The 21,325-nt window shown below is 31.2% G+C and overlaps 4 protein-coding genes and 1 long non-coding RNA gene across 6 annotated transcripts; 3 read left to right on the forward strand and 2 right to left on the reverse strand.

Moving 5' to 3' along the window:
• Positions 1–1,823: 1,823 nt before the first annotated feature.
• LOC130653939 (E3 ubiquitin-protein ligase PPP1R11-like) lies at positions 1,824–3,155 on the forward strand. Its single transcript, XM_057456436.1, has 3 exons — positions 1,824–1,969; positions 2,283–2,382; positions 2,684–3,155. Exons 1-3 carry the CDS (start codon positions 1,892–1,894, stop codon positions 2,839–2,841), a joined length of 336 nt encoding a protein of 111 aa, XP_057312419.1. The 5' UTR covers positions 1,824–1,891; the 3' UTR covers positions 2,842–3,155.
• On the forward strand, positions 2,639–9,879 carry LOC130653936 (glutathione gamma-glutamylcysteinyltransferase-like). Of its 2 annotated transcripts, none has more exons than XM_057456433.1 (6): positions 2,639–2,655; positions 3,584–3,814; positions 4,405–4,699; positions 5,166–5,288; positions 5,933–6,642; positions 9,658–9,879. In XM_057456433.1, the coding sequence occupies exons 2-6, from the start codon at positions 3,584–3,586 to the stop codon at positions 9,742–9,744; spliced, it is 1,446 nt and encodes a 481-aa protein (XP_057312416.1). In that variant the 5' UTR covers positions 2,639–2,655; the 3' UTR covers positions 9,745–9,879. The 2 variants fall into 2 exon arrangements, with proteins under 2 accessions (XP_057312416.1, XP_057312415.1); XM_057456432.1 differs by lacking the exon at positions 2,639–2,655 and adding an exon at positions 3,240–3,344.
• LOC130653937 (uncharacterized) lies at positions 8,622–14,511 on the reverse strand. Its single transcript, XM_057456434.1, has 6 exons — positions 14,081–14,511; positions 11,506–12,280; positions 9,782–9,891; positions 9,483–9,688; positions 9,119–9,282; positions 8,622–8,837 (listed from the first exon to the last, which is right to left on the reverse strand). The coding sequence occupies exons 1-6, from the start codon at positions 14,231–14,233 to the stop codon at positions 8,824–8,826; spliced, it is 1,422 nt and encodes a 473-aa protein (XP_057312417.1). The 5' UTR covers positions 14,234–14,511; the 3' UTR covers positions 8,622–8,823.
• A 1,715-nt stretch (positions 14,512–16,226) lies between these two features.
• LOC130653938 (uncharacterized) lies at positions 16,227–18,798 on the forward strand. Its single transcript, XM_057456435.1, has 5 exons — positions 16,227–17,081; positions 17,223–17,355; positions 17,508–17,641; positions 17,896–18,073; positions 18,257–18,798. Exons 1-5 carry the CDS (start codon positions 16,638–16,640, stop codon positions 18,520–18,522), a joined length of 1,155 nt encoding a protein of 384 aa, XP_057312418.1. The 5' UTR covers positions 16,227–16,637; the 3' UTR covers positions 18,523–18,798.
• LOC130653940 (uncharacterized) lies at positions 16,845–21,100 on the reverse strand. The gene is made up of 2 exons (XR_008984307.1): positions 20,902–21,100; positions 16,845–20,653 (listed from the first exon to the last, which is right to left on the reverse strand). It is a non-coding gene; the product is annotated as an uncharacterized LOC130653940 (long non-coding RNA).
• Positions 21,101–21,325: the final 225 nt, after the last annotated feature.

The raw sequence follows: 21,325 nt of genomic DNA on the forward strand, positions 1-21,325 counted from the left end.
TAAATATTTTTAATGACATATAAATCTGTTGGTCCTGAAACAGGTAGGTCTGGCCCAATTTTGGGGATTCAGTTTAATTTCCCTAGGTGGCCGCACTTACGCATATGGGAGTTTCCACATTATTGGCCCTAGAAATATATAAAACACTGCAATGACTTTGCCAATATTAATTACTGTATCAACGTCAGTTGGGAAGTCTAAGAGTTGCATAAAAATTTGATGAGTTGATGTGAATACATCAATTTTTGTATGGTTCATCATCACATTGGTTATTCAAATCATTTTTGGATTGATCTGTTGTCATAGATTTTGTTCACTTTTACATATACTTGGCTGTCTTTTTATTAAACATAAGTTCCCACAACTGAAATTAATCAATTTTCTTTAATCATTGCATAAAATTCCATTTTATTTTTTTTGATTCCATTAAAAACACTTTCCTATTCTGTGTATTGATTACATTAAGATCTCTGCATCACTTCTGGATTTTGATTCCAATGTCATCTCTTCTTGATGAAACCTTTTCAGGTCCCAAAAGTTCTTTAGAGTCCCCTTGCAGGTTGTGTGATAGTTGTGACCATTGACAATTTGATTTCTAACAGCTGCATCAGCTGTCGTGGTCCACAATTATTTGACATATTGGACAATGTGTGCTCCCAAATCATGACCTATCAATGTTTGGTTTTCCATTGGCTTGTATAAATCCTTTATGGCCAAGGCAAATATTGATTCAGTCTGTCCATCCCCATCATTCTCATTGAGTTGTTTTCTACAACATCTCCAAAAATATTTCTGTCAAGTTGTAACATTGAAACAAGATGTTGTGTTCTTACTTTTTTCAACAATTCACTTCTCGTAGCTTTAAATGTTCAACAATTCCTTTTTTAAAGTATATTTGAATTACCTTATTGTGTACCTACAATTGTGCATGTGTGCTTTAGAACCTCAGAATATTGCAAAATTATAGTAAAAAAAACTTTGAAAACACCCAAAATTGACAAAAAAATTTTAAATGGAGCATTGCTTGTGGTTTGTCCACTTAGTTAGAGAGGCGAACAGTTTTTTAGGTATACTGTTATGACATCCATCAGCCTGTTTAAATTGAATCTTGTCTACAAAACTGTCAATAAACAAAAGTTTGTAAAATGTTTTTCTTTTCTTGTGTAGAGTTTAACGTTCATCAAAATATTGCTGTGCTTTTAACGAACCATTAAAAGATATAGAAAGAGAACTACTTTAAGTTGTTCTCTTGTTGCCTCTTTTGTGTAGAGCATGAAACACTGACCAAAATGAGGTATATGAGATCATGTATTTTTTAGGATAGGAAGATACTAAGGTTAAGGGTTTTTTAATGGCGTCATCAATCCCTTGATTTTTAAGCAGACATGCGATTTGACCAATTTTTGTGTCTAAGGTATTTGGCTGCGAAGTTAAAAGTGCGCTGCAATAGATTTACTAATTTTATGTTGCTGTGAGAGGTTAAACTAATGTCAAGGCCTTGTAAGTGATAAAACAAATTTATGAGTGATGTTTTGCAGCATTTATGGACAAAAAAGTTGTAAAAAATCTAACCCTGTATGCAGAAAAAAAGCGAAAATTCTGCAGAAGTTCCACCCAAGAAAACAAAACATACAGACTGTTTTTACACTTGTAATTGGCTCTTTGTGATTGGTTCATTTGATTTCTGAGTTCGCCCTGAGAAATTTATTTACATCTAAGGTTTAGAATTAAATTTAATATTCTTGAGAAAGGCTAGTTTAAGTAAGCTACATATTCATTTATTCATTAAACATTCTCTGTTATAGATCTATTGTTACCAAGTTTAAATTTTTTAAGGATCATGTTATTTTTGTTACAGTGTCTAAATATGTAAAGAATATGTAGATTGACAATGTCTGTGACTACAGTGGTGGAACCAAGTACAACAGCTACAGTTGTTGAGCAAGTCAAAGAAGAAGAAAAACAAGAGGTTTGCCTTTTATTAAAATTGATTTTCGCAATATTTTGTCACATTTATTGCAAATTACCATTGAATTAACCCATATGTGAAAATCGACATTTTATCTTAAACAAAATCCTGAAACAGAAAAGCTATTCGATGGTATTAGAAAAAACTTACTTTACTCTGTCAGCCATTATTGTATGGCTGTTAAAACATGCTTTTATTTACAATTTTTAATTTCTGTTGCAAAACAATAATTAATTTCTAATTAATTTTTGTTGGAGCAGGTTTAATTTTCAACAATCATGTTTAGTTTATTTGCCGTAACACTACTCTTTAGACACCCACATTACGGCTTAAGCTTCCAAAATCAAATAAAAAGATACAATGGCAGGAAGGAACAGTTGATAATGAGAATATGGGAAAAAAGTCTTCAAAATGTAAGATAGTCCTATTTAAAGTGTGTAAATTTAAAATTCAGCAAAAAAATAATTAACTAACAGGAAACCAGTATTTTGCTTACTGAATACTTTTTATTTCTATTTATTGTCAGCCAAAAGAGTCTTGTGATCTTGCTATTATGAACAATAAATAATAGATCGACGTCATTTTTAAAACGTTTTTCATAACGAATGTTCCTTTTTTAACTTACATAATTTGAACTGATTAGCTTTTGATTCTGTTAGCATGTTAAAAGTTAGTTGCTCTTTGATGTAAGTTGGTTTAATGTCTGTTATTTAGGTTGCTGTGTTTACAAGAAGCCTCGTATGTTTGGAGAATCTTCTTCTGAAGAGGATTCCGATTGTGAAAATGAGGATAAATGTAAAGGCCCTAAAAACTACCATAAGCGCTCAAAAAACAATAAACATAAACACGATGACTGCAATGCATGTCCATAAAATTGAATGTTGTATATATAATAAATTTATTGTTCAATTTATTTCAATATTTGTATAGGATGCACATAATTTAAAAACTGTTTCTTTTAACATGTGGAGATGTCTGTAAGAAAGAACACTCTTATCAGTTTTTTGAATGTATTGCTGAATGAGGCTGTTCGGGTTATGAGTTTGTATTTTCTCGTTACGAACCAAAATATATTTTTTTTGGCTTATCTATTTTTGATCGCACATAAACGTGTTTTTTGTGTCATTTTTGTAGTTCAGTTTACTGTTAACAGAAAATATAGTATTCTAAAAAAGAAATTGGTGTATATGTTTAAATGTCTTATCCAGTTATTGTCAGTTTGGAAATTTAGCAAGTTTAATTTGAAATAGGATATCTTTACTAAAATCTTAGGATATCTTTACTAATATCTTGGATATGCTGGAATATTCCATAATAGTTTTAAGAACATTTTTTGTGGTTGTCTTGATGTGCAAGAAAGATGCTATACCAAGATGTGAGTTGGTCTAAAATAAAGGCATATTAATAGTTCTTTATGTTTCCTACCATTATGCTTCTTAATCAGTTGTCATAACGGTGGGTTTTATGTAAACAAGAATGTAACTTTTATTTCTATTATGTAAATATTTCTTAAAAAATAATACATCTTAACTTTTGTAGCTAGTTTGCTTTTCACAATATTCACACACAGAAATATTACACTGCTATTTAAACATTAAACAATTTTTTACCAAGATGAAGCCAGCAAGTACTTCAGCACTGCCACCTAATATCCAGTTTTATCGTCGAACTTTACCCACTTCTTGTGTATCATTTGGCAGCGAAGAAGGAAAAGCACTTTTTAAAGATGCTTTATTAACTGGCTATGCTAACATATACTTTCCATTGGCTGAGCAGTTTCGCACACAAAGTGAGCCAGCATACTGTGGACTTTCTACTCTTGTCATGGTTTTAAACGCATTAGCTGTAAGTAATTTTATAAAACTTAATTTTGTTACAATTTTTCTTATAAGAAACAAACTTTTGTTTTTAGGTTCAACTTGGATGTTTTTAAAATTTTTTTTGAGTACAAGCACTATCCCTCAAAAATGCTTTTCAACAGGATTTTTGTTAGTTTAGAAATTTACTCCTTAAATTTCCTTAAAATGTTTACTAGTCAACAATTTCAAGTTTCTTATATATAAAAAAAACATATAGTTGTTTAATTGATGAATTTTGCAATCATTTTTTCGTTCTAGGCTCTTCACAAAGTCTGGAAAGCCAGTAAGACATGGGAAATTAGTTTTTTTTTTACTGAATTTGAGACATTTAAATAATTTTGAAATATTTGACCATTTTTTGAAGATTTCTTCATATTAAATAAAGAAAAAAAGGAAGTTAATGAAGATATATTTTGAAAATCATTTAGAAGATTTTTTAGAAGGTTTTTTCAATCTTTCCTTGCACAAGTAAAGGTCAAACACGAGCGTAGACATCACGACATCAGCAAGCGAAAGTTGCATTGTTTGTTTCAACAGTCAATACAAAATTTGTGATATTTATGAAATTAATTATAGGTAGATCCAAAACGAGTGTGGAGAGGTGCTTGGCGTTGGTATCACGAGGAGATGTTAGACTGCTGTTTGTCTTTGGATGTTGTTCAACAACAAGGAATTACCATGGAGCAGTTTATATGTCTTGCTACTTGCAACAATTTGGATATCAATACAGTGCGAATCACTGATGATGAGAGCATAGAGGACTTTAGGAATGTCGTGAAAAGAATTTGTTCAGGTGGCGGACAAATATTGACATGCTCATATTCACGTCGAGTATTGGGACAAACTGGGGATGGACATTTTTCTCCTATAGGTATGTTTAAAAAAGTTCGATTTTATGTTGTTTAATTAAATTAAATACAAACCATGTCGGTGGAAATTTGTTGTTTTTTAAATTATAAATTTTCTTGGCGAGGTGGCAGAAATTGCTTAATAGCTATTACTGAAATTTCTACAATAGTCTATGATCATGAAAATTTCAATTTTTTGAAAAGTTTTTATTTTTTCAACTTCACCAAATGTTATTTATGTTATTTTCATCGTTCTTGATAAGAAGACTGGATATCTTAAAGTCATTTAACTCATCTTTCAGAAGCGTCAAACAAAATTTTAAAATACAAATCAGAGAACTACCACTAATAATTATACATTTGCTCCTCAATTTTTGAAAAGGTTCCAATCTTTGTAGTAGAAAGTAAAGGTATTCTCATAAAGTTAAAAGTTAACCAACCTTTACTTATTATACCACACTAAATGAATTCATTGGGTGTTTCTTTCAGGTGCGTACAACGAAGAGAAAGACATGCTTTTAATTTTGGATGTCGCTCGATTTAAGTATCCACCACATTGGATAACAGTTGATCTGATGTGGAATGCGATGAAAGCTCTCGATAAAACAACAGGTACAGAATTCTTATAGTTTATATACCTTTTTTTGTTTCCATTTTTAAGCAAGACACTGGCTTTACTCAGTATTCATAATGATTCTCGTACTTTAAGCGAGACAACAAAACAATTCTCTACAACAAAAAATATGATGCAGGATTTCAAAAGTACGGTAAACTTGGTTTCTTTGTTGGTTTCAGTTAGTTTCAGTTTATTTCATTTCGATTGAAACTTACCATGACTGGCTAACTACTCTAGCAAAGGTTTCAAAATTCAATAACATATTGCCCATTTCCACAAATTTTTAATATTTTTTATGGAAAATCGTGAAAAACGGACACTCTTCATCAGTAATTTATTATATAAAAGAATATACAAAATTGACCATGAAAATACACGAAGCTTTTCGTAATTAAAACTTTTACATCGTCAGGTAAATAATACTGCTATACAATAAAACCACTATATATATAATAAATTTTTTTGATGAAACTCTCAAAGGAATGTGAATAATGAGATGTGTAGAATAGAAAATAAAAATAGAAAACAATTTCATCATTAATTGTTACACACTATTAGATTTTTTTACTTTTTTGGAAATCAATATCTATATTGTTGCAGTAGTATTAGGTATCGATTTGAATATATTATTGATATTTAGGTCATCCCCGTGGTTACATAATAATGCGTAAAACTCAGGAAATGCCACTTCTTTTGTTTCGCCTCTCAAATACATTTCGTGTCACCATTGCAACCGAGAAACTTTCCAGCAGTAACATGGCAAAATTTTTAAAATCGTGGAAAGAATTCCTTAAGATGACTGATTGCTGCGGAGTGTGTGAGAATTTGGAGGGAGCGGTAACATATGCATTGAAATCGCTCAACGAGTCACTGGCAGCTCTATTAGAAGAGGAGTCAGTGTTCACCACGCAATTTAATACCTGCTGTATAGATGTATTACCAACTGAGCATGTCGATGGTGTGGAGAAGTTACTAAAATCGATTGAGAGTTTAAAAATTTACCAAGTTGTAAAAAACTGGTTCGCAAATTTCAAGTTTAATAATCAAGGTGTCGTGAAACCTAAAAGTATGTGTCGGTGTTCGTCGAGGAGGTCCAGAATCTCAAGGGTCGGGGTTTCATACAGTCAACGTCCGGAATATCATTCTGAAAATGAAAGTAACAGCACAGATCACAGTGTGGAATCATCATGTCGTAACAAAGGTGAAAATTTAGTGACACAAAATCATTACGTGACCATGTTATTGTTAAGCTGGCCGTACCCTCAACACTCACAGCCTGGATACGTGTGCTGTTTATATAAATATGTTGAGGATAGCATGAAGGATTGTGAAGCGATTTTGGATAACGAAGTAAGACAACTAAAGCAACAAATCAATTCATTGATTTTAATGGTAAAATCCTATGATAAAGCATGATTTCTTCTTTTGATTGCATTATCAGCATATTTTACAAAGATCGTAGTGACCAAGGACGTAGTGGCGTGTTTTGATTTTTTAGAATTAAGGCTGATTTTTTTTACAATAATTAACGTAGTTCTAAAAATTGGTGGATATGAAAGGGTTGAGGTATCGACAAATTTTGAAAATTGCGCACGTTAATTCTTTATTTATATGTCGTATACTTAAGTCATTTTTTTAGATTTAAACTTATCTTTGTGTTTATAACACCTTTTATTTCCTTACTTGTTTATTATAAGCTGCCAATTTCTTCGTGCAAACTAATGTTTAGATTTGAACTAAGTTTGTTACTTGCATCTAATCGCAAAGAATTTAGAAAATCTGCTAATTTTTTTGCAAAATTATCCGTCAGAATTAACGACAGGTTGTATTTTAAAACATAACGATATATTTTGTGATTTTTTGTTTTTCATTTTGTGCTATTGTGTTTGAAAAAAAGTCCTAATTTCGGCTCATATTAATGTTTTGAACAGATCAAAATTTTTTACTTAATTTTTGTTGTGCCAACCAACCAACCATTTGACCTTCTTTATTTCTGTTTGAAGTAAGTTTTGCCAATTTTTTCATTTTTAGCATATTAAGTGCAAAAATGCTAAAATGCTTTAAAAATAAAGAAAATCCAATTTTCTTTTGAATTTTTATTTTGCATTGTTTTTATTTTTCCTTTTATTTGTATAATAATGAATTATTAAAAGTGCAGTTATAATTTTATGTACTTCAAAGAAAGAAACTTTCGCGATTCCAAAAAAAATAAACTTTTTGAGAATTGTCTCTCTTAAAAATTTTTCAAGAGAAACAAATTTTGCGGATTGATATTTCAACGGTTTTTCGCGACAATCACCTTTCGAAACATGTGTAGATATCACAGCGTATGGATGTAGCCTATGGATGTTGTGTATGGGCTTGCCATGAAAATGCCAGCAAGAATAAACAAGCGAAAACCAAAAATAGAGAGAATTTATGTCCGCGAAACATATTTCAAGGATTCTTTGAAGTAATGACACATTATTTATTTTTAGAGATTTCAAATAGTTTTTTTTTAACTAAGTTATTTGAATAGTTTTTGAGTAGAGTTTGTTTAGGTCACTTTTATTGAAAAAAAGTAATCTTCACTGTGGTATAATTTTAAAAAAAATTGCAATTATTTTTAGATTTAATTCGATTTTATTTTTATATTGAGGATTTAAAAAATGTGTGTAAATTTTACGTAAGAATATAAATTATTTTGGATACATACAATTGCAATTTGATGTAATATTTTTGTGCTAGATGAGCTGTTATAGGGAATATTGCGGAAACGAAATATATTCGAAATTAGATTCGAATTAAGTTTTGGTGTCATGTTGTAAATTTACTTGGTGTTATTGTTATCATATCAAAGTGTTTTTTTGTGCAAGATATTTAGATGAGGCTAGCTAATAATCCTTTTCGATACTTCCACCAAATCTTCATAGAGGACATCTCCATAATCTTTTCGTTTTTCGGTAATTAATATTTCACAATTTGTGTTGTTAATAGAACACTTTTTTACTATGTTATAATTTTATAAGAGCATGTAATTATTTTTGAATTTAATTTAATTTTATTTATATAATTGTTAAATGTGTGTGATTATAATTTCACGTAAAAAAGGAAATTAGTAGCTATTCGCTGAATCCGTGAGAATTATTCTTGCGAAATTTGGATTTCTAGTTTACAAAATTCACAAAATTTGATTTTCGCGTAGCATTCAGGCTAACAAGATGGTTTTTATTCTTATTTTTCTATTGTTTTTAACCTGAAATAATCCCAGACTATTATTCTTATAAAGCATATTTTTAAGAAAAAGGCGTGTCACAAGAATGGCTTGAAGCAATAATCAGTGAATAAAATATTTGTATAAATCATTTTTATTTTTTTTAAAATCTCACTTTTTCCTTACAAACAAGGAAAAGTTAATTCAAAAACACTAAATAAATAATTCCATATTAAAATTACAATTTAAGAAAATATTTTACAATATTATTGCTCATTCCAGATAGCGTCGAACGGATTCATGTGTTTTATATACAGTTGTGTCTTGTTTTCTTTGTGTTAAGAGACCATTTCTAAAAAAAAAGACGAAAGAATGATAAGCATACCCAGGCATGATAAGCAGCAGAAGCTGTTCTTTTTTTTGTTACTGTTGTATTAGACTTTACATGGAATTGATGGAAGGAATTTGGTTTATTTTCTCTTTGATTGCAAAATTAATTTTTGGGGTCTTTGGCGAGTTCTAGCTATTTTATTAATTTAGCGATTTATATTAATTATTCGCGCAAAATTAATGACCTTATGATAATGAGCGATCACTTCTACAAGTTGTGTTAGTAACAAAAAAGTGACTTACCATCAGTTTGGTTGCATTTAGTTACTGTTCCAACATTTTTACCAACTTTAGTAGCTACCAACGCTTGTAGTTTTTGTACTTGTATGATTAGTGATCGATTAGCTACTTCAAGACTGTTCACTTTTTTCTTTAAACCGTTATTTTCTGACGCATACGAATCAACTCTATAATTAAAAGAATAAATATTTTAGAATCTACAAAGGTGTACAGTTTACAACAGAAACTTTGTGACCAGATTGTCCAACTGTTTTTCCTGCTTTGCAGATACGATTCTAACATCAATGAACGATATTCCACTTTTCATTTGCTGTTTTTGAGAGCTGTGTATAAAATGAAGAACTGAATGACAAGACGGTTAACTTACTTTTTCTCTAAGGCTTCCATATATTCTTTTTTCTTTCTTCGACTTTCTTGAGCTGAAATTTTGTTCTTAATCTTCCTTCGCACTTTTTTTAATGCTCGTTCTTCCATTTTATTCAAGGGTAAACCAGTTGGTACTGGGAGTCCTTCTATTATGAGTGTTCGTTTTTCTTCTTCAGATAAATAAAATGGCTGTCGCTCATGTGGAGGCTAAAAGTTCACAAAATGTCATTATTAAATTGGGCTTCCATGGTGGATCACCGTGAGACAAAATTTATCAAACAAGCACTCATTGCTACTTACAATATCAATATATTGTAGTGTTTCACAGCTATTGTAACTATCTCGACGATCCAAATCAATTGGAGGAGAGCATGGTGATGATCCAGATGAAGACGAAGGAGATTCATAACCTTTTGAAAAAAAAATAAAAAATACGGTAAAACGCATGCTATTTTTTTATCACTTAGTTTAAAAAAACGTTGTGGTTTTTTAAGTCAGTTCAATTCTTTTTTAGCTTCCAGTTGTAAATCAGATGAAGATTTTTATGTTTATTTTGCTGAACAGAGGGAAGAGAACATGTTAGCCTATTTGTATACAGTTTTGTTAATCTGTAGGCATTGCAATTTTCACACAAGCACTTTTTTAAAACAAAGCGTATATATAATAACGTTTTGGGTTGCTCATGTTGTTGTCAGGCTGTAAGATGCAAGTGTTCTTAGGATGTCCTAAGGCCCACTATTGTGTAATATTTTGGCTTAAAAACACATGTATGAAAATAATGCTTTTAAAAGCAAAATTTTATTATTTTCTAAACGAAATAAAGGATAATGAAACATGTTTTTCATTTTATTGGATTTTATATTTTTTTCAAGCCTTCTTTGACAGTTGATCAAACAGAACTTCCACCAACATGGTTGAGATGTAAATAGCGATGTATCGTGTATACAGTTATGTAAACAAAATGTCAATTGGAACCAGGGGAAACCCCATAACAGACTCGTTCAAATTTAATCCGTTACAACATCGAGATTATAGTTTAATGACGCTTTTAATAGTTTTTACAATTTATATATCGTTAACAAAGGAAGACTTATTTAAATGTCTGTGTTAATCTTACTTGAGCTGAGGGAAAACAATATCTGCACACAATTCCTCATTTGTCGGATCAATACAACAATAGATTAACATTCAAAGGAAGTTTAGAAATCACACTTTTTACATCTGAAATTTTAATATATCGCTATGGTGATTTCTGACTTCTTATGAAAGAATGTCCTCCTCGTATTGTGCCTTTCTTAAGAGTGTAGGTTTGTTTCTATAGTTAACAGATAAGGGGATTCCTTTACGAGTTGAGTTAGTCATTTAGATGGTCGATGATTCATGACATTTGTATGCAGTTATCATGTCTTTTCAATTGGATATCAAAGAATCCTAATTTGTTGTATCGTGTTCATGGGCCTCCACCGTATGTTGCTCCTCTGCTTAGTAACGAATGCCCACTATTTTTATTTTAAAACATCCAAAATGCCCACTGTCTTTCTCTTGAGCATAATGGACTGACAAATCAATCTTAAAGAGATATTTTTTTTCATTTGGCATGAACGTGCAACGTTTGTAATCTTGTTATAGACATCATAGCATGATGCATGATTCATGCTTTCCAAAATAACTAATACACGATAGTGAATTACTTTATGGCACGTTGAAACAGAACATTAGCTATGATTGTTTGCGATTCTCCGTGCACAGATTCTAATTTCAATACTGTCTTGTCTAATTTCCCTATGATTACTAACATGAAATGATCTTTCTATTTGTTATTGCAACTGACCACATCCGTCTGTACGTTCTAAGTCGTTTGTGGAAGATCCTGAACTTAAAAGATGGCCGACTCTACGACCACTTAAAAAGCTTTGAACCTCTGCAAGCAACATTTGCTCATAAAATATTATTTCGTATTTAAAATAACATTGATTTCCTAAAATATCTGTTATATATATATTCAAATTTTTTAATTCACTTACCAGAATCAACTTCTTGATTTTCTTTGTCAACTTTCATTAAGCCTTGTAAAACGTTGGTCTGTAAAATACCGTTTATACTATTCTGTCCAAATTTTGAGAATGTATTAGCAGCGGTTACATCTTCTTGTCTTAAGTACTGCGGTTCTTCTGTTTTTATATTATTGTTTAATTTTATACATTTCTTTAAGTTGATGACATTTTTAGTTTTTTCAGTGTTACCTGTTTGACCAGATATTTTGCTGAGTAAATTGGCGTTGATTATATTAAAATTCGTGCCGGCTAGTTTTGCACGATTTTCAGGCGTGTTCATAAATAATAACAATTTCTGTTGGTTTTGTTTTTCTGTCTTGGAGAAGTGTTTATCGACTTCCATTTCTGTTGCTTTACTACTCAAATTAATGTTGTTATTTTCTTCAATTTTGACAGGATAATTTTGATTTTTACATAAGTTCAACGTATTCGTAGTGTGTGGTTTTGTTTGTGATAACAAAGGATTCGATTTCCCTAGTGTCGGTGAAGGTAACGATTTTATACTATTTGATTCATTTATTAAAGACGAATTATTGATGTAGTCTTCTGTGAAAGTGGAAAGGGAGTCAAAAAATAGATTGTCTCCACCCCCATTTATTGATGTCATTTTAGAAATAGACGGGGTGCAATGGGTGCTTGCGATGTCACTTAATGGTGGATTTAACCCAGACATGTTATCGTGTATCGGTTCATCAAAGAAACTGGAAAGCCAATCAACATTTACGTCTTCGTCTTCTTCGCAGGGCTAAAAGAAATTTAATTATGCAATTATTGATTGAAAATAAACGAAATATAATTAGCATAATTAGTATTAGGAAAAAGGGTAAGATGACAGGAAACGTGTGACTACCGAAACAACTTCCTTTGTTATTATGGTAATGTTTGTGCTGCCACTTAAAAAACAAACAAAAAAACAAATAGTGACCGGTTTTTACGTACTTGACAATAAGGAAAAAAATATTTCTTTTTATTCTTTATATTTCTATTTCTTTAAAAAACTCTATTAAGTTTTCGGTACACCGATTTTTTTGCCATTTGTCAGATATTTTTCACGATAGCTCTATGGTGACATACACGTTGAATTTAGTGACAAAATTTTCGGTCTCCACTTATGACTAAAAATAAAAGTTTGCGTTGAATTGATTTATAGAAACCCCATGTTTTATACAGGTGAATTTTCAATTTGAACATCACGGTATTTACTGCTCATTCATATATTACATTTGAGTGGCAATTACTAACCGTATATCACCCAGCTCTTCACAATTGAGCAATAAAAGAGGCTTCGGTGGTTTTTTTGCAATGCATTGGGAATTAAGTTTGTCTTGTAAATTATGATTTTTAATCAAGAACAATTAAAAATAAATTTTTTCCAAATTGAATGAAAACGTGAAAAAATTATTTGCTTGACGAACAAATTACAATATGTCTCGTTTGTATTTTTCAGGTGTTTTTTTTTTTCGTTTTTATATTAACACTTAAGTTTCAAATTTTAGCTTTCATAAAATAAATTTTTACCAATCAAAATATCACACGCAAAGGACATTCCCTTTTTAGTAAGGTTTTCCTCAGAGTAACTCGTGGTCGATAAATAAATTTTTTTTTGATCACACAAGATTAAAATAACAACTTCACTTTAATTTTGTTTTTCTTCTGAAAGTTTAACAACCGATATAAAATTACACAGACTTCCGAAAATTATGTCAAAATTCCTGTGACAGACGAACATTTATTTTTTTGATATTTCCTGTGTTAAAATAAACATTTTGTTTACATTAAGTTAATGACACCTGACTGTCTAACTTCATGATCAGCTGTATACATGTATGATTTGTAGCGGAAGTACATAGATTAGGAAGAAGAAATTTTATTGTACAATTAAAATTTTTATTTATATCTTTTTATCCAAACAGGATATTATGTGACGAAACAGCCACTGTGCTTTCTACTAATAAAGATAGCTAGAACCTAATAATTTGTCCTTTTTACTTCATGATCACACAAAAATATCAAATCTGTTCTTACAGGAAAAGGCCTGGTGGGAGGTTCAAATAAACGAAAATCCATGAAAACTGAATTAATAACAGAACATTAACAACAATAAGATTAATGTTAATCATTTAATCGAATTTACGAAAATACTTTCGAATTGCATTGAATTTTTTTCTTACTTCCTCATAATTTCGATCTTTACTTTTAATTTTCATACTTTCGCTGACTGGTAATTTTTCGCAAGGAAACGTTTTTTATGCGGAAGAAATATGAAAATCAAATGCAATTCTGATTTCATAAATTTGAGTTTATAAATTCAGTGAAATAGAAAGGGCGAAAATCTAATAAAGAAAAATATAAAAAGGAAATAAAACATGGCAAATAATAAAATAAAAAGCAAATAAAAACCTTAGAAAAGAGCTACTCACAAAAGTCGCTTAGATTTAGTTTCAAGCGTATCATAAGTACCTATAGATATGGACAAACAGAACTACCACAACGCATTCCTCCACAATAAACAAAGAATTAAGAGTTGTAAATAAAAGCAACTTACAACAGTCGGAACGCTCTCTGGAAAGTTGTTATAATCATGTTCTGACAAAAAATTGTCCAAAATATTTCCAGTATTCTGTCCGTAATCTTCAAGTTCCAATTTTTCCTTCTTCACTATAGATAAATCCACCTCCATAATCTCTTCGAGTAACATGGGAATAAAAAGTTTATATTAATAATCAATACTTTGAAACTATAAAATTTTGTTAGAACTTCCAATAAAATATTCCAATAAACTTGAAATCAGCTTTCAATATTAACAACACTCGGTAAGTTATGGTTTCCAGTGCAGTTATTGACAATTTAATCCTTGCGTACACTGCGACTTTGTGTCTTCTGATGTATCTCAAGACATATGGATAAGTTAAAATCCCACTTTGAAATTCAAATTTTTACTACTTCTTTGTTTAAACACAGACATGATAATAACAAAAGCTTTAATAAAAGGCATAAGATTACAAAGAGCCAATCATGCTGAAGCATTTAAACAAAAACGACCAATCAGATTTCTTGTTGTTATGGTAAGACTCAATCATGTTTAAGTGCGGGTGTTCCTTTTAAATCTTATTGTTTTGATTTTTTTTACAGATAGAACAATACTTAATATTATGTTTTTTCCTTTGTGTAATTGTCAATAGAAACAATTTTGTATAATAAAAATTGTCTTTTCACTGCTAGGAGACATCGTGATTGTAATAAAATATTTTTAAGCAGGCGGAATTTTTTTGCAACTTTTTTTTATCGCTAAGAAACGCACGAGGTGTTGCTATTCAGAATGTTTGGCAACAAATTTATGCCTGACTTGTTTCGGCGCATGTATTGAGCATTTATTTTCGAATTCCTCGGTGTCGGTCGATCAAAAAGTCATTGGCATATTTGATCATGCTTGCCTGACAGAGATTGGTTGAAAACAGGTTGTTTGAATATTTTCGCGCTTGAAAACAATGCAGAAAGAAAAAAATATTCTACGCCTTGGGTTCATTCAATGATAAAAAATTGGCGCGCGCGCGTTAATTATATGTCTGAATGAGAAAAAATGTTTTTGAATTTAATGAAGTTTTTTTTTGCGTCAGTAGATTGTAAGGCTTAATCTAAAACTCTTCTAGGTGTGCTAAGTTTGTTTTGAACGAAGACCGGATCTAGAGTCCCGTTATAAATTGTTGTGAAGAAATAGTTATATATAGTATTAAAAATTACACTCATGTCAGCGAGCTTCTCGATTCATCGTGTGTTGGTTGTGGTAAAATTGTTTTTCTCGAGTAGAGACCTTCCGATATTCCCTTAGGTCATCAAAATTATCACCTACACTGTAGTACATATTCTTAACTCTTGGATTAAATTTTTATCCAGTAATTGCAGGGTAGTTGAAATCAAACACTGGATTATTAGGAGAATAATTTGTGAATTGTGAAAGCCGCTTTGTCTTGAGGAAATAACAAGATCTTTCTGATAAGAAAGCCACAATCTCAGAAATCTAGGTAATATCAAAAATGATAATTTTAACTGTTTTTATACAATACTGCGGTCTGTTTTTTTATTTTTATTAAATAAATTATAATTCCATCTGTTTATAATCATATAAAAGTTCTTCGGAAATGTTTTCAAAAATAAAAAAAATGCATTAACTTATCGTCGACCCGAGGATCACTCCTGATTTGGAAATGTGAAATTCTTAAGAATTATCGAGGCTCGGATAATTGAATGAAGTATATTTTTCGAAAAAATGTGTATGTGGTGATATATCACCACGGTAACGAGACAGTATACTATGGAACGCCAAGGCTGCCTTATTCGATGATTTCATTCGGTCATAAAACACTATTTGTCGCTAATTGTATTCGATTTTGTTAAAATTCATTCGATTTTGTAAAAATTCATTCGATTATGCGCTAAATTCATTCGATTATGCGCTAAGTTCATTCGATTATGCGCTGAATTCATTCGATTATGCGATGAATTCATTCGATTATGCGATGAATTCATTCGATTATGCGATGAATTCATTCGATTATGCGCTGTTTGCATGTGATAAATTATTCGATGCGCTGAATTCATGCGCTAAATTATTCGATGCGCTGTTTGCATGCGCTAAATTATTCGATGCGCTGAATTCATGCGCTAAATTATTCGATGCGCTGAATTCATGCGCTAAATTATTCGATGCGCTGTTTGCATGCGATAAATTATTCGATAGTTTTGGCGCCTCAATCAAAACTCAAGGATTACAAAATTAATATGGCTGACGAAAGAACACGAGCTATATTAAAGAAACTTGGATTGAAACACCTTATTTTGAAGTTTAGTGAAGAAAATATAACCGCTGATTTGATACCAAAGCTTTCTCTAAAGCATTTCGAAAGCTTAGGTGTAACAGATAATGGAGTTATAATGAAGCTACCATAGGACAAGGAAAGATTTATATACGTCCAATTCAAAAGTCGTTGTCGGTAATACCTCTGCAAAAGGCAAGTACAGTAACAACTTCTATCAAAGAAAAATGTTTAAATTGTTTTGAGGAGTTTTGTCTCGAAGAACTGAGACAACATACTGAGTTATGCATGCCATACTATGAATCTAGTGATGATTCAGAAGTTGCATTACCCCCTGTGTTATCAAATGAGGTGACCCATGAAGAGGAAAACAATGAAATAACTGAAACTGAATCTGCTTTTCGAATAAGCTATGAGTACATTCCAGAAACAAGAGATCAAAAGCAGGATAATGCTAATAACAACGAAGAATTTGATCTCAATGCAAACATTAACAACATCATCAGTTATTGCATTGATAATCAAGTGAATTCACCAGTCGAGATATTACGGTATATGCAGCAGAAGTTAGTTCAAGGTCGAAGTTTAGAAATAACTGATATTGCGGTTCATGATGACAGACCAACAAATTTTATCATGGTTGATCGGGCCAATCTTATTGAAACTGGTTTAGAAGAGATACGGGAACTGCAAAATAAGTTGATTTGTTTATCTGTGCAGTTTTATGGTGAGGTAGGAAAGAGTATTATTTTTATCTTCATGTTTAATATTAAGATTGTTTTTTTGTTCATCAGTTAATTTGTTTATTTTACCAGACATGTTTGTGTAATCATTATATTATATTATTTATCATTTATATTATTATATTTTTAGTTGGCAGAAGATTATGGAGGGCCAAGAAAAGAGTTTTTTCAACAGATAATAAGAGAAATCAAAGAAAAATACTTTGATTGTGAAATAAACTTGTTTCCTTTAAGTGATTATTATGATATTGGAATAGTTTTTGGTACGTAATTACACTCAGCGTTATACCACTGTGAGAAATTGAAAAAAGGAACACAAAAACATTTCTTGTTGTTGTGAGCTTCTTAAAAACTAAAAAAAAATCTAAAAAGATAAATATTCTATGAAAATGAGTGTTTATTCTTATTTTTTTAGGCTTGAGTTTGCTTCAGAATGGCCCATTTCCACAGTTTTTGGAAGAAGATGACCTGCAAAAAATATTTTTTAACGAAGAACCTGGCAAATTCAATGAACTCCGAAGAGCTTTCAAGGATCTTGGAATTTTCCAAGTTTGTATTATATATTTTTGGATGTTTCTCTAAAAGAAGCTTTTTCTCATAAAGCTTTCTCTTAACATACCGTATTTCCTCTTATCCGTCTGTTTTCTAATACCTAAATTCAGCATTTTAAGGTTTATTAGAGGGGGCGTTAATAGAGGAAATACGGTAAGTAAATACATAAGGAAAAGATCTGTTGAGCATTGTATTTACATCTACACTCAATGAGTTTATTTATCATTATAATTAGTTATCATTGCTTTCAGATTGTGGAAGCCTTTCCTATCATGCTACACCTTTTCCGACCCAATCCTAATGCTACTTTCACTTTTAAAAAACTGGTCAACTTGCTTCAGCCAAAATGGGCAGCTGAAGGGTCAAACGAACATTACAGGCAGAAAAAGCTTTATCCGTCATTAATGAAATATTTGAGGCAAGCACATGGTAAGTGTCAAATTTAAATTTCCACGCGCTCGCTCCGCTTTTCTATAAACTAAATAGCCAAACATTTTTTATTTTGTATGAGCAGAGTTTCACAAAGGAAGCTGGCTTCTGCTACCTTAAGGGAAGAAATTATGTGCGGAAGAAATATCTATATATAAACTTTCTATTTTTGTTACTGTTTAGGTGGAAAACGTTCGGGTGTTTCGCTTCCCGATGTACTAAGGTTTGTCACTGGAAGTGAAGAAGAGCCTTTGTTAGGATTTGCACTGGCCCCTTCGATAAAATTTGTTCCGGTGATGGAAGAAGGTCGATTTCTTCCGACAAGTAACACTTGCATTAATCAATTGCAATTACCAATGGAAAGTAATGCTATTTCCCTTCCAGACGAAAACGCTCTGTTCGGTTTATATGACTTAGCCTTTTCTAGTCGATTTTTTGGACAAATTTAAAAGTCGTCGACAGTTTTATTATTTATGCCTATTAGGAACTTAACTCTTGTGATTAAATGCAAACATTTATGCTTTCTTTCGTTACCTTTTCACTGATTCAAAACTTATTTTATAATTGGTAGTTGTTTACTTGTAAACTTCGTTTTGTTTACGGTGTCCCTTTCCAAAGGGACACTTAATTTTTGTTTTATTCAGAGAGAATATTTTTTATATTTTAGCTCTTATCGTTTGTATTCATTTTCTTATATTATAGGAGAATAAATGTTCCGTAGTTTCTTCAGAAATTTTCGATGTACTTTGCAAGATTAGACTGACGCTTAATCGTAACACTATGGTAAAGTGTTCCCGCGAAATTGTTAATTTTCTAAGAAATTCAGAGGTTACCATTTTTTAATTTTAATTTTGATTGAGGCGCCAAAACTATCGAATAATTTATCGCATGCAAACAGCGCATCGAATAATTTAGCGCATGAATTCAGCGCATCGAATAATTTATCGCATGCAAACAGCGCATCGAATAATTTAGCGCATGAATTCAGCGCATCGAATAATTTAGCGCATGCAAACAGCGCATCGAATAATTTAGCGCATGCAAACAGCGCATCGAATAATTTAGCGCATGCAAACAGCGCATCGAATAATTTAGCGCATGAATTCAGCGCATCGAATAATTTATCACATGCAAACAGCGCATAATCGAATGAATTCATCGCATAATCGAATGAATTCATCGCATAATCGAATGAATTCATCGCATAATCGAATGAATTCAGCGCATAATCGAATGAACTTAGCGCATAATCGAATGAATTTAGCGCATAATCGAATGAATTTTTACAAAATCGAATGAATTTTAACAAAATCGAATACAATTAGCGACAAATAGTGTTTTATGACCGAATGAAATCATCGAATAAGGCAGCCTTGGCGTTCCATAGTATACCATGTCAAACTTAGATTTAATATATTCCGTTTGTACATCCGTCAGGAATAAAACACGGAAAATACAATCAGTTATTTTTACATCAAACTATTTATGGCCACTATTTTAATTAGTGTATAACTCCTTTACTGAACATTATATAACCATTTTAGATTTATATAATATATCGAATATTTCAAATCTGATATTAGCATTGCGTAGTTTAACTTCAGCTAATACTTCTCTCCATATTTCATGTATCTTAGCAACATCAACTCAGCTGATTATATGTCTATTGTGACGTCATCGGATTGATCAACCCCCGTGTTTATACACCTGTAACAACATGAAGGTTACAAATATTTCATTAGCACTTGTAGACAACATCGAGCGTGCGTGTTTCAATGAATTTATAGAAAAAATCGACTTTCGATTCTTCCGATTTGTGTATGTTACATGTGCTTGCTAGTTTTTAACATGTATCAGTCAGCCCGACTATTTACAACTTGCTTCATACACCCGTGGAATAGGGTAACATAGCGTTAATTTTCCTTTGAAAACTCCTTCCCAGTGCTTTTTAAGGTTTTTATCGAGTAGGTGCCATCTTTCTCAATTTGTTATTTTATGGAATAAGAACATTTAACTGCATGAAAGCCTTTGGATTTTCCTAATTCTTTGCACTGTAAAGATTAACGAGTGTGTAGTCACATGGATAGTTACAAACGAATAAATCTCTAAAAAAAACTTTTTACAACACACAGACGTGTAATTTCTGCAAAATGACGAAATTTTGTCAAATTCATTGCATAATCATGATTTTGATCATGTTTTTTGTTCGCACATCCCAGTGGAAGTATTCTCACTTAACGACTTGCTAAATTCAACTTATCTAGTGTACATTGAGGACTGGTGCTGAAGTTGTTGTGTTAGACGTAACATACCGATGAGATATATTCATTCATATATAAATATGAATTTAAAGTTGGTTGCTATAGTGAAAGTTGTGATTTATTCGTACACAAAAAGTTCCATTTTCTGTTTAACTAACGACGCGAGATTAAGTTATATTGACCGTAATAATCTGTACCATTGACCCCAAGGGTTTACAACAGCTAACTCATTTAACCCTAGAACTCCTGTCTGCTTAATGTACAAATTCAGAAACAGCCGTCATTAAATCGTCTTCAATTGTCAGGAACTGTGTCACATCTAGAAAAATAAAAAAGCAATATAACTTATAAATCATAGTGGCACTATACTAGAAAAAAGCATTTAGGTAGCTTAGCTACATCAATATATTTGAAAACTTAATTCTGTTACTTTCGTTTCAATCAAAGTTAAAGGTATACATTCTGTTAATTAAAAAATATAAGAAAAAAAAAAAAAATAAGTTTGATGTTAACCGTTCAATTAAATTTACGAAAATGTTTTCGAATTGCATTAAATTTTGTTCTTACTTCCTCATAATTTTGATCTTTTGATTTTCATACTTTCGCTGACTGGTAATATTTTTTAAGTAGTATAGAATACAAGGAGAATTTCTTTATATGAAAGAAAAAAAAAATTAAATCTGAATATATAATTTAAATGTTGGAAATTTAATTAAATAGAAATTAGCTTATGCAGCTATATTTTACATGAACAACATTTCTTTTTTCAGCCCGTTCCTTACATTTGAGCGTTAAAGTACAATGTGTTTAACAACCTCGTTTCCGGGATCCTAATTGGCTTTGGTGTCAGAAAAAAACCCATAATGATCTGGGAATGAGGTTGTTCTTTATTTTCTCTTACTTTAAGGACAACAACATCCGCGTTTTTATGCGTCTTTTGGTCATTTTCGCGAAAGTTTATGGCTTTGGAAATTATAAATCAGCAAAAGCG

This window comes from Hydractinia symbiolongicarpus, chromosome 8 (genome assembly GCF_029227915.1).
Source record: "Hydractinia symbiolongicarpus strain clone_291-10 chromosome 8, HSymV2.1, whole genome shotgun sequence".
Taxonomy (NCBI): domain Eukaryota; kingdom Metazoa; phylum Cnidaria; class Hydrozoa; order Anthoathecata; family Hydractiniidae; genus Hydractinia; species Hydractinia symbiolongicarpus.

Coding starts and splice junctions, on each gene's coding strand:
- LOC130653939 (XM_057456436.1), top strand. CDS start 1,892: ATGTCTGTGACTACAGTGGTGGAACCAAGTACAACAGCTACAGTTGTT. Junction 1,970..2,282: donor AAGAAGAAGAAAAACAAGAG/GTTTGCCTTTTA, acceptor ACTACTCTTTAG/ACACCCACATTACGGCTTAA. Junction 2,383..2,683: donor GGGAAAAAAGTCTTCAAAAT/GTAAGATAGTCC, acceptor TCTGTTATTTAG/GTTGCTGTGTTTACAAGAAG.
- LOC130653938 (XM_057456435.1), top strand. CDS start 16,638: ATGCCATACTATGAATCTAGTGATGATTCAGAAGTTGCATTACCCCCT. Junction 17,356..17,507: donor TGATATTGGAATAGTTTTTG/GTACGTAATTAC, acceptor TTATTTTTTTAG/GCTTGAGTTTGCTTCAGAAT. Junction 17,642..17,895: donor AGGATCTTGGAATTTTCCAA/GTTTGTATTATA, acceptor CATTGCTTTCAG/ATTGTGGAAGCCTTTCCTAT.
- LOC130653937 (XM_057456434.1), bottom strand. CDS start 14,233: ATGTTACTCGAAGAGATTATGGAGGTGGATTTATCTATAGTGAAGAAG. Junction 9,689..9,781: donor CACTACAATATATTGATATT/GTAAGTAGCAAT, acceptor GTGAACTTTTAG/CCTCCACATGAGCGACAGCC. Junction 9,283..9,482: donor ATGGAAGCCTTAGAGAAAAA/GTAAGTTAACCG, acceptor TTTTAATTATAG/AGTTGATTCGTATGCGTCAG.
- LOC130653936 (XM_057456432.1), top strand. Junction 3,815..4,404: donor TGGTTTTAAACGCATTAGCT/GTAAGTAATTTT, acceptor AATTAATTATAG/GTAGATCCAAAACGAGTGTG. Junction 4,700..5,165: donor TGGACATTTTTCTCCTATAG/GTATGTTTAAAA, acceptor TGTTTCTTTCAG/GTGCGTACAACGAAGAGAAA.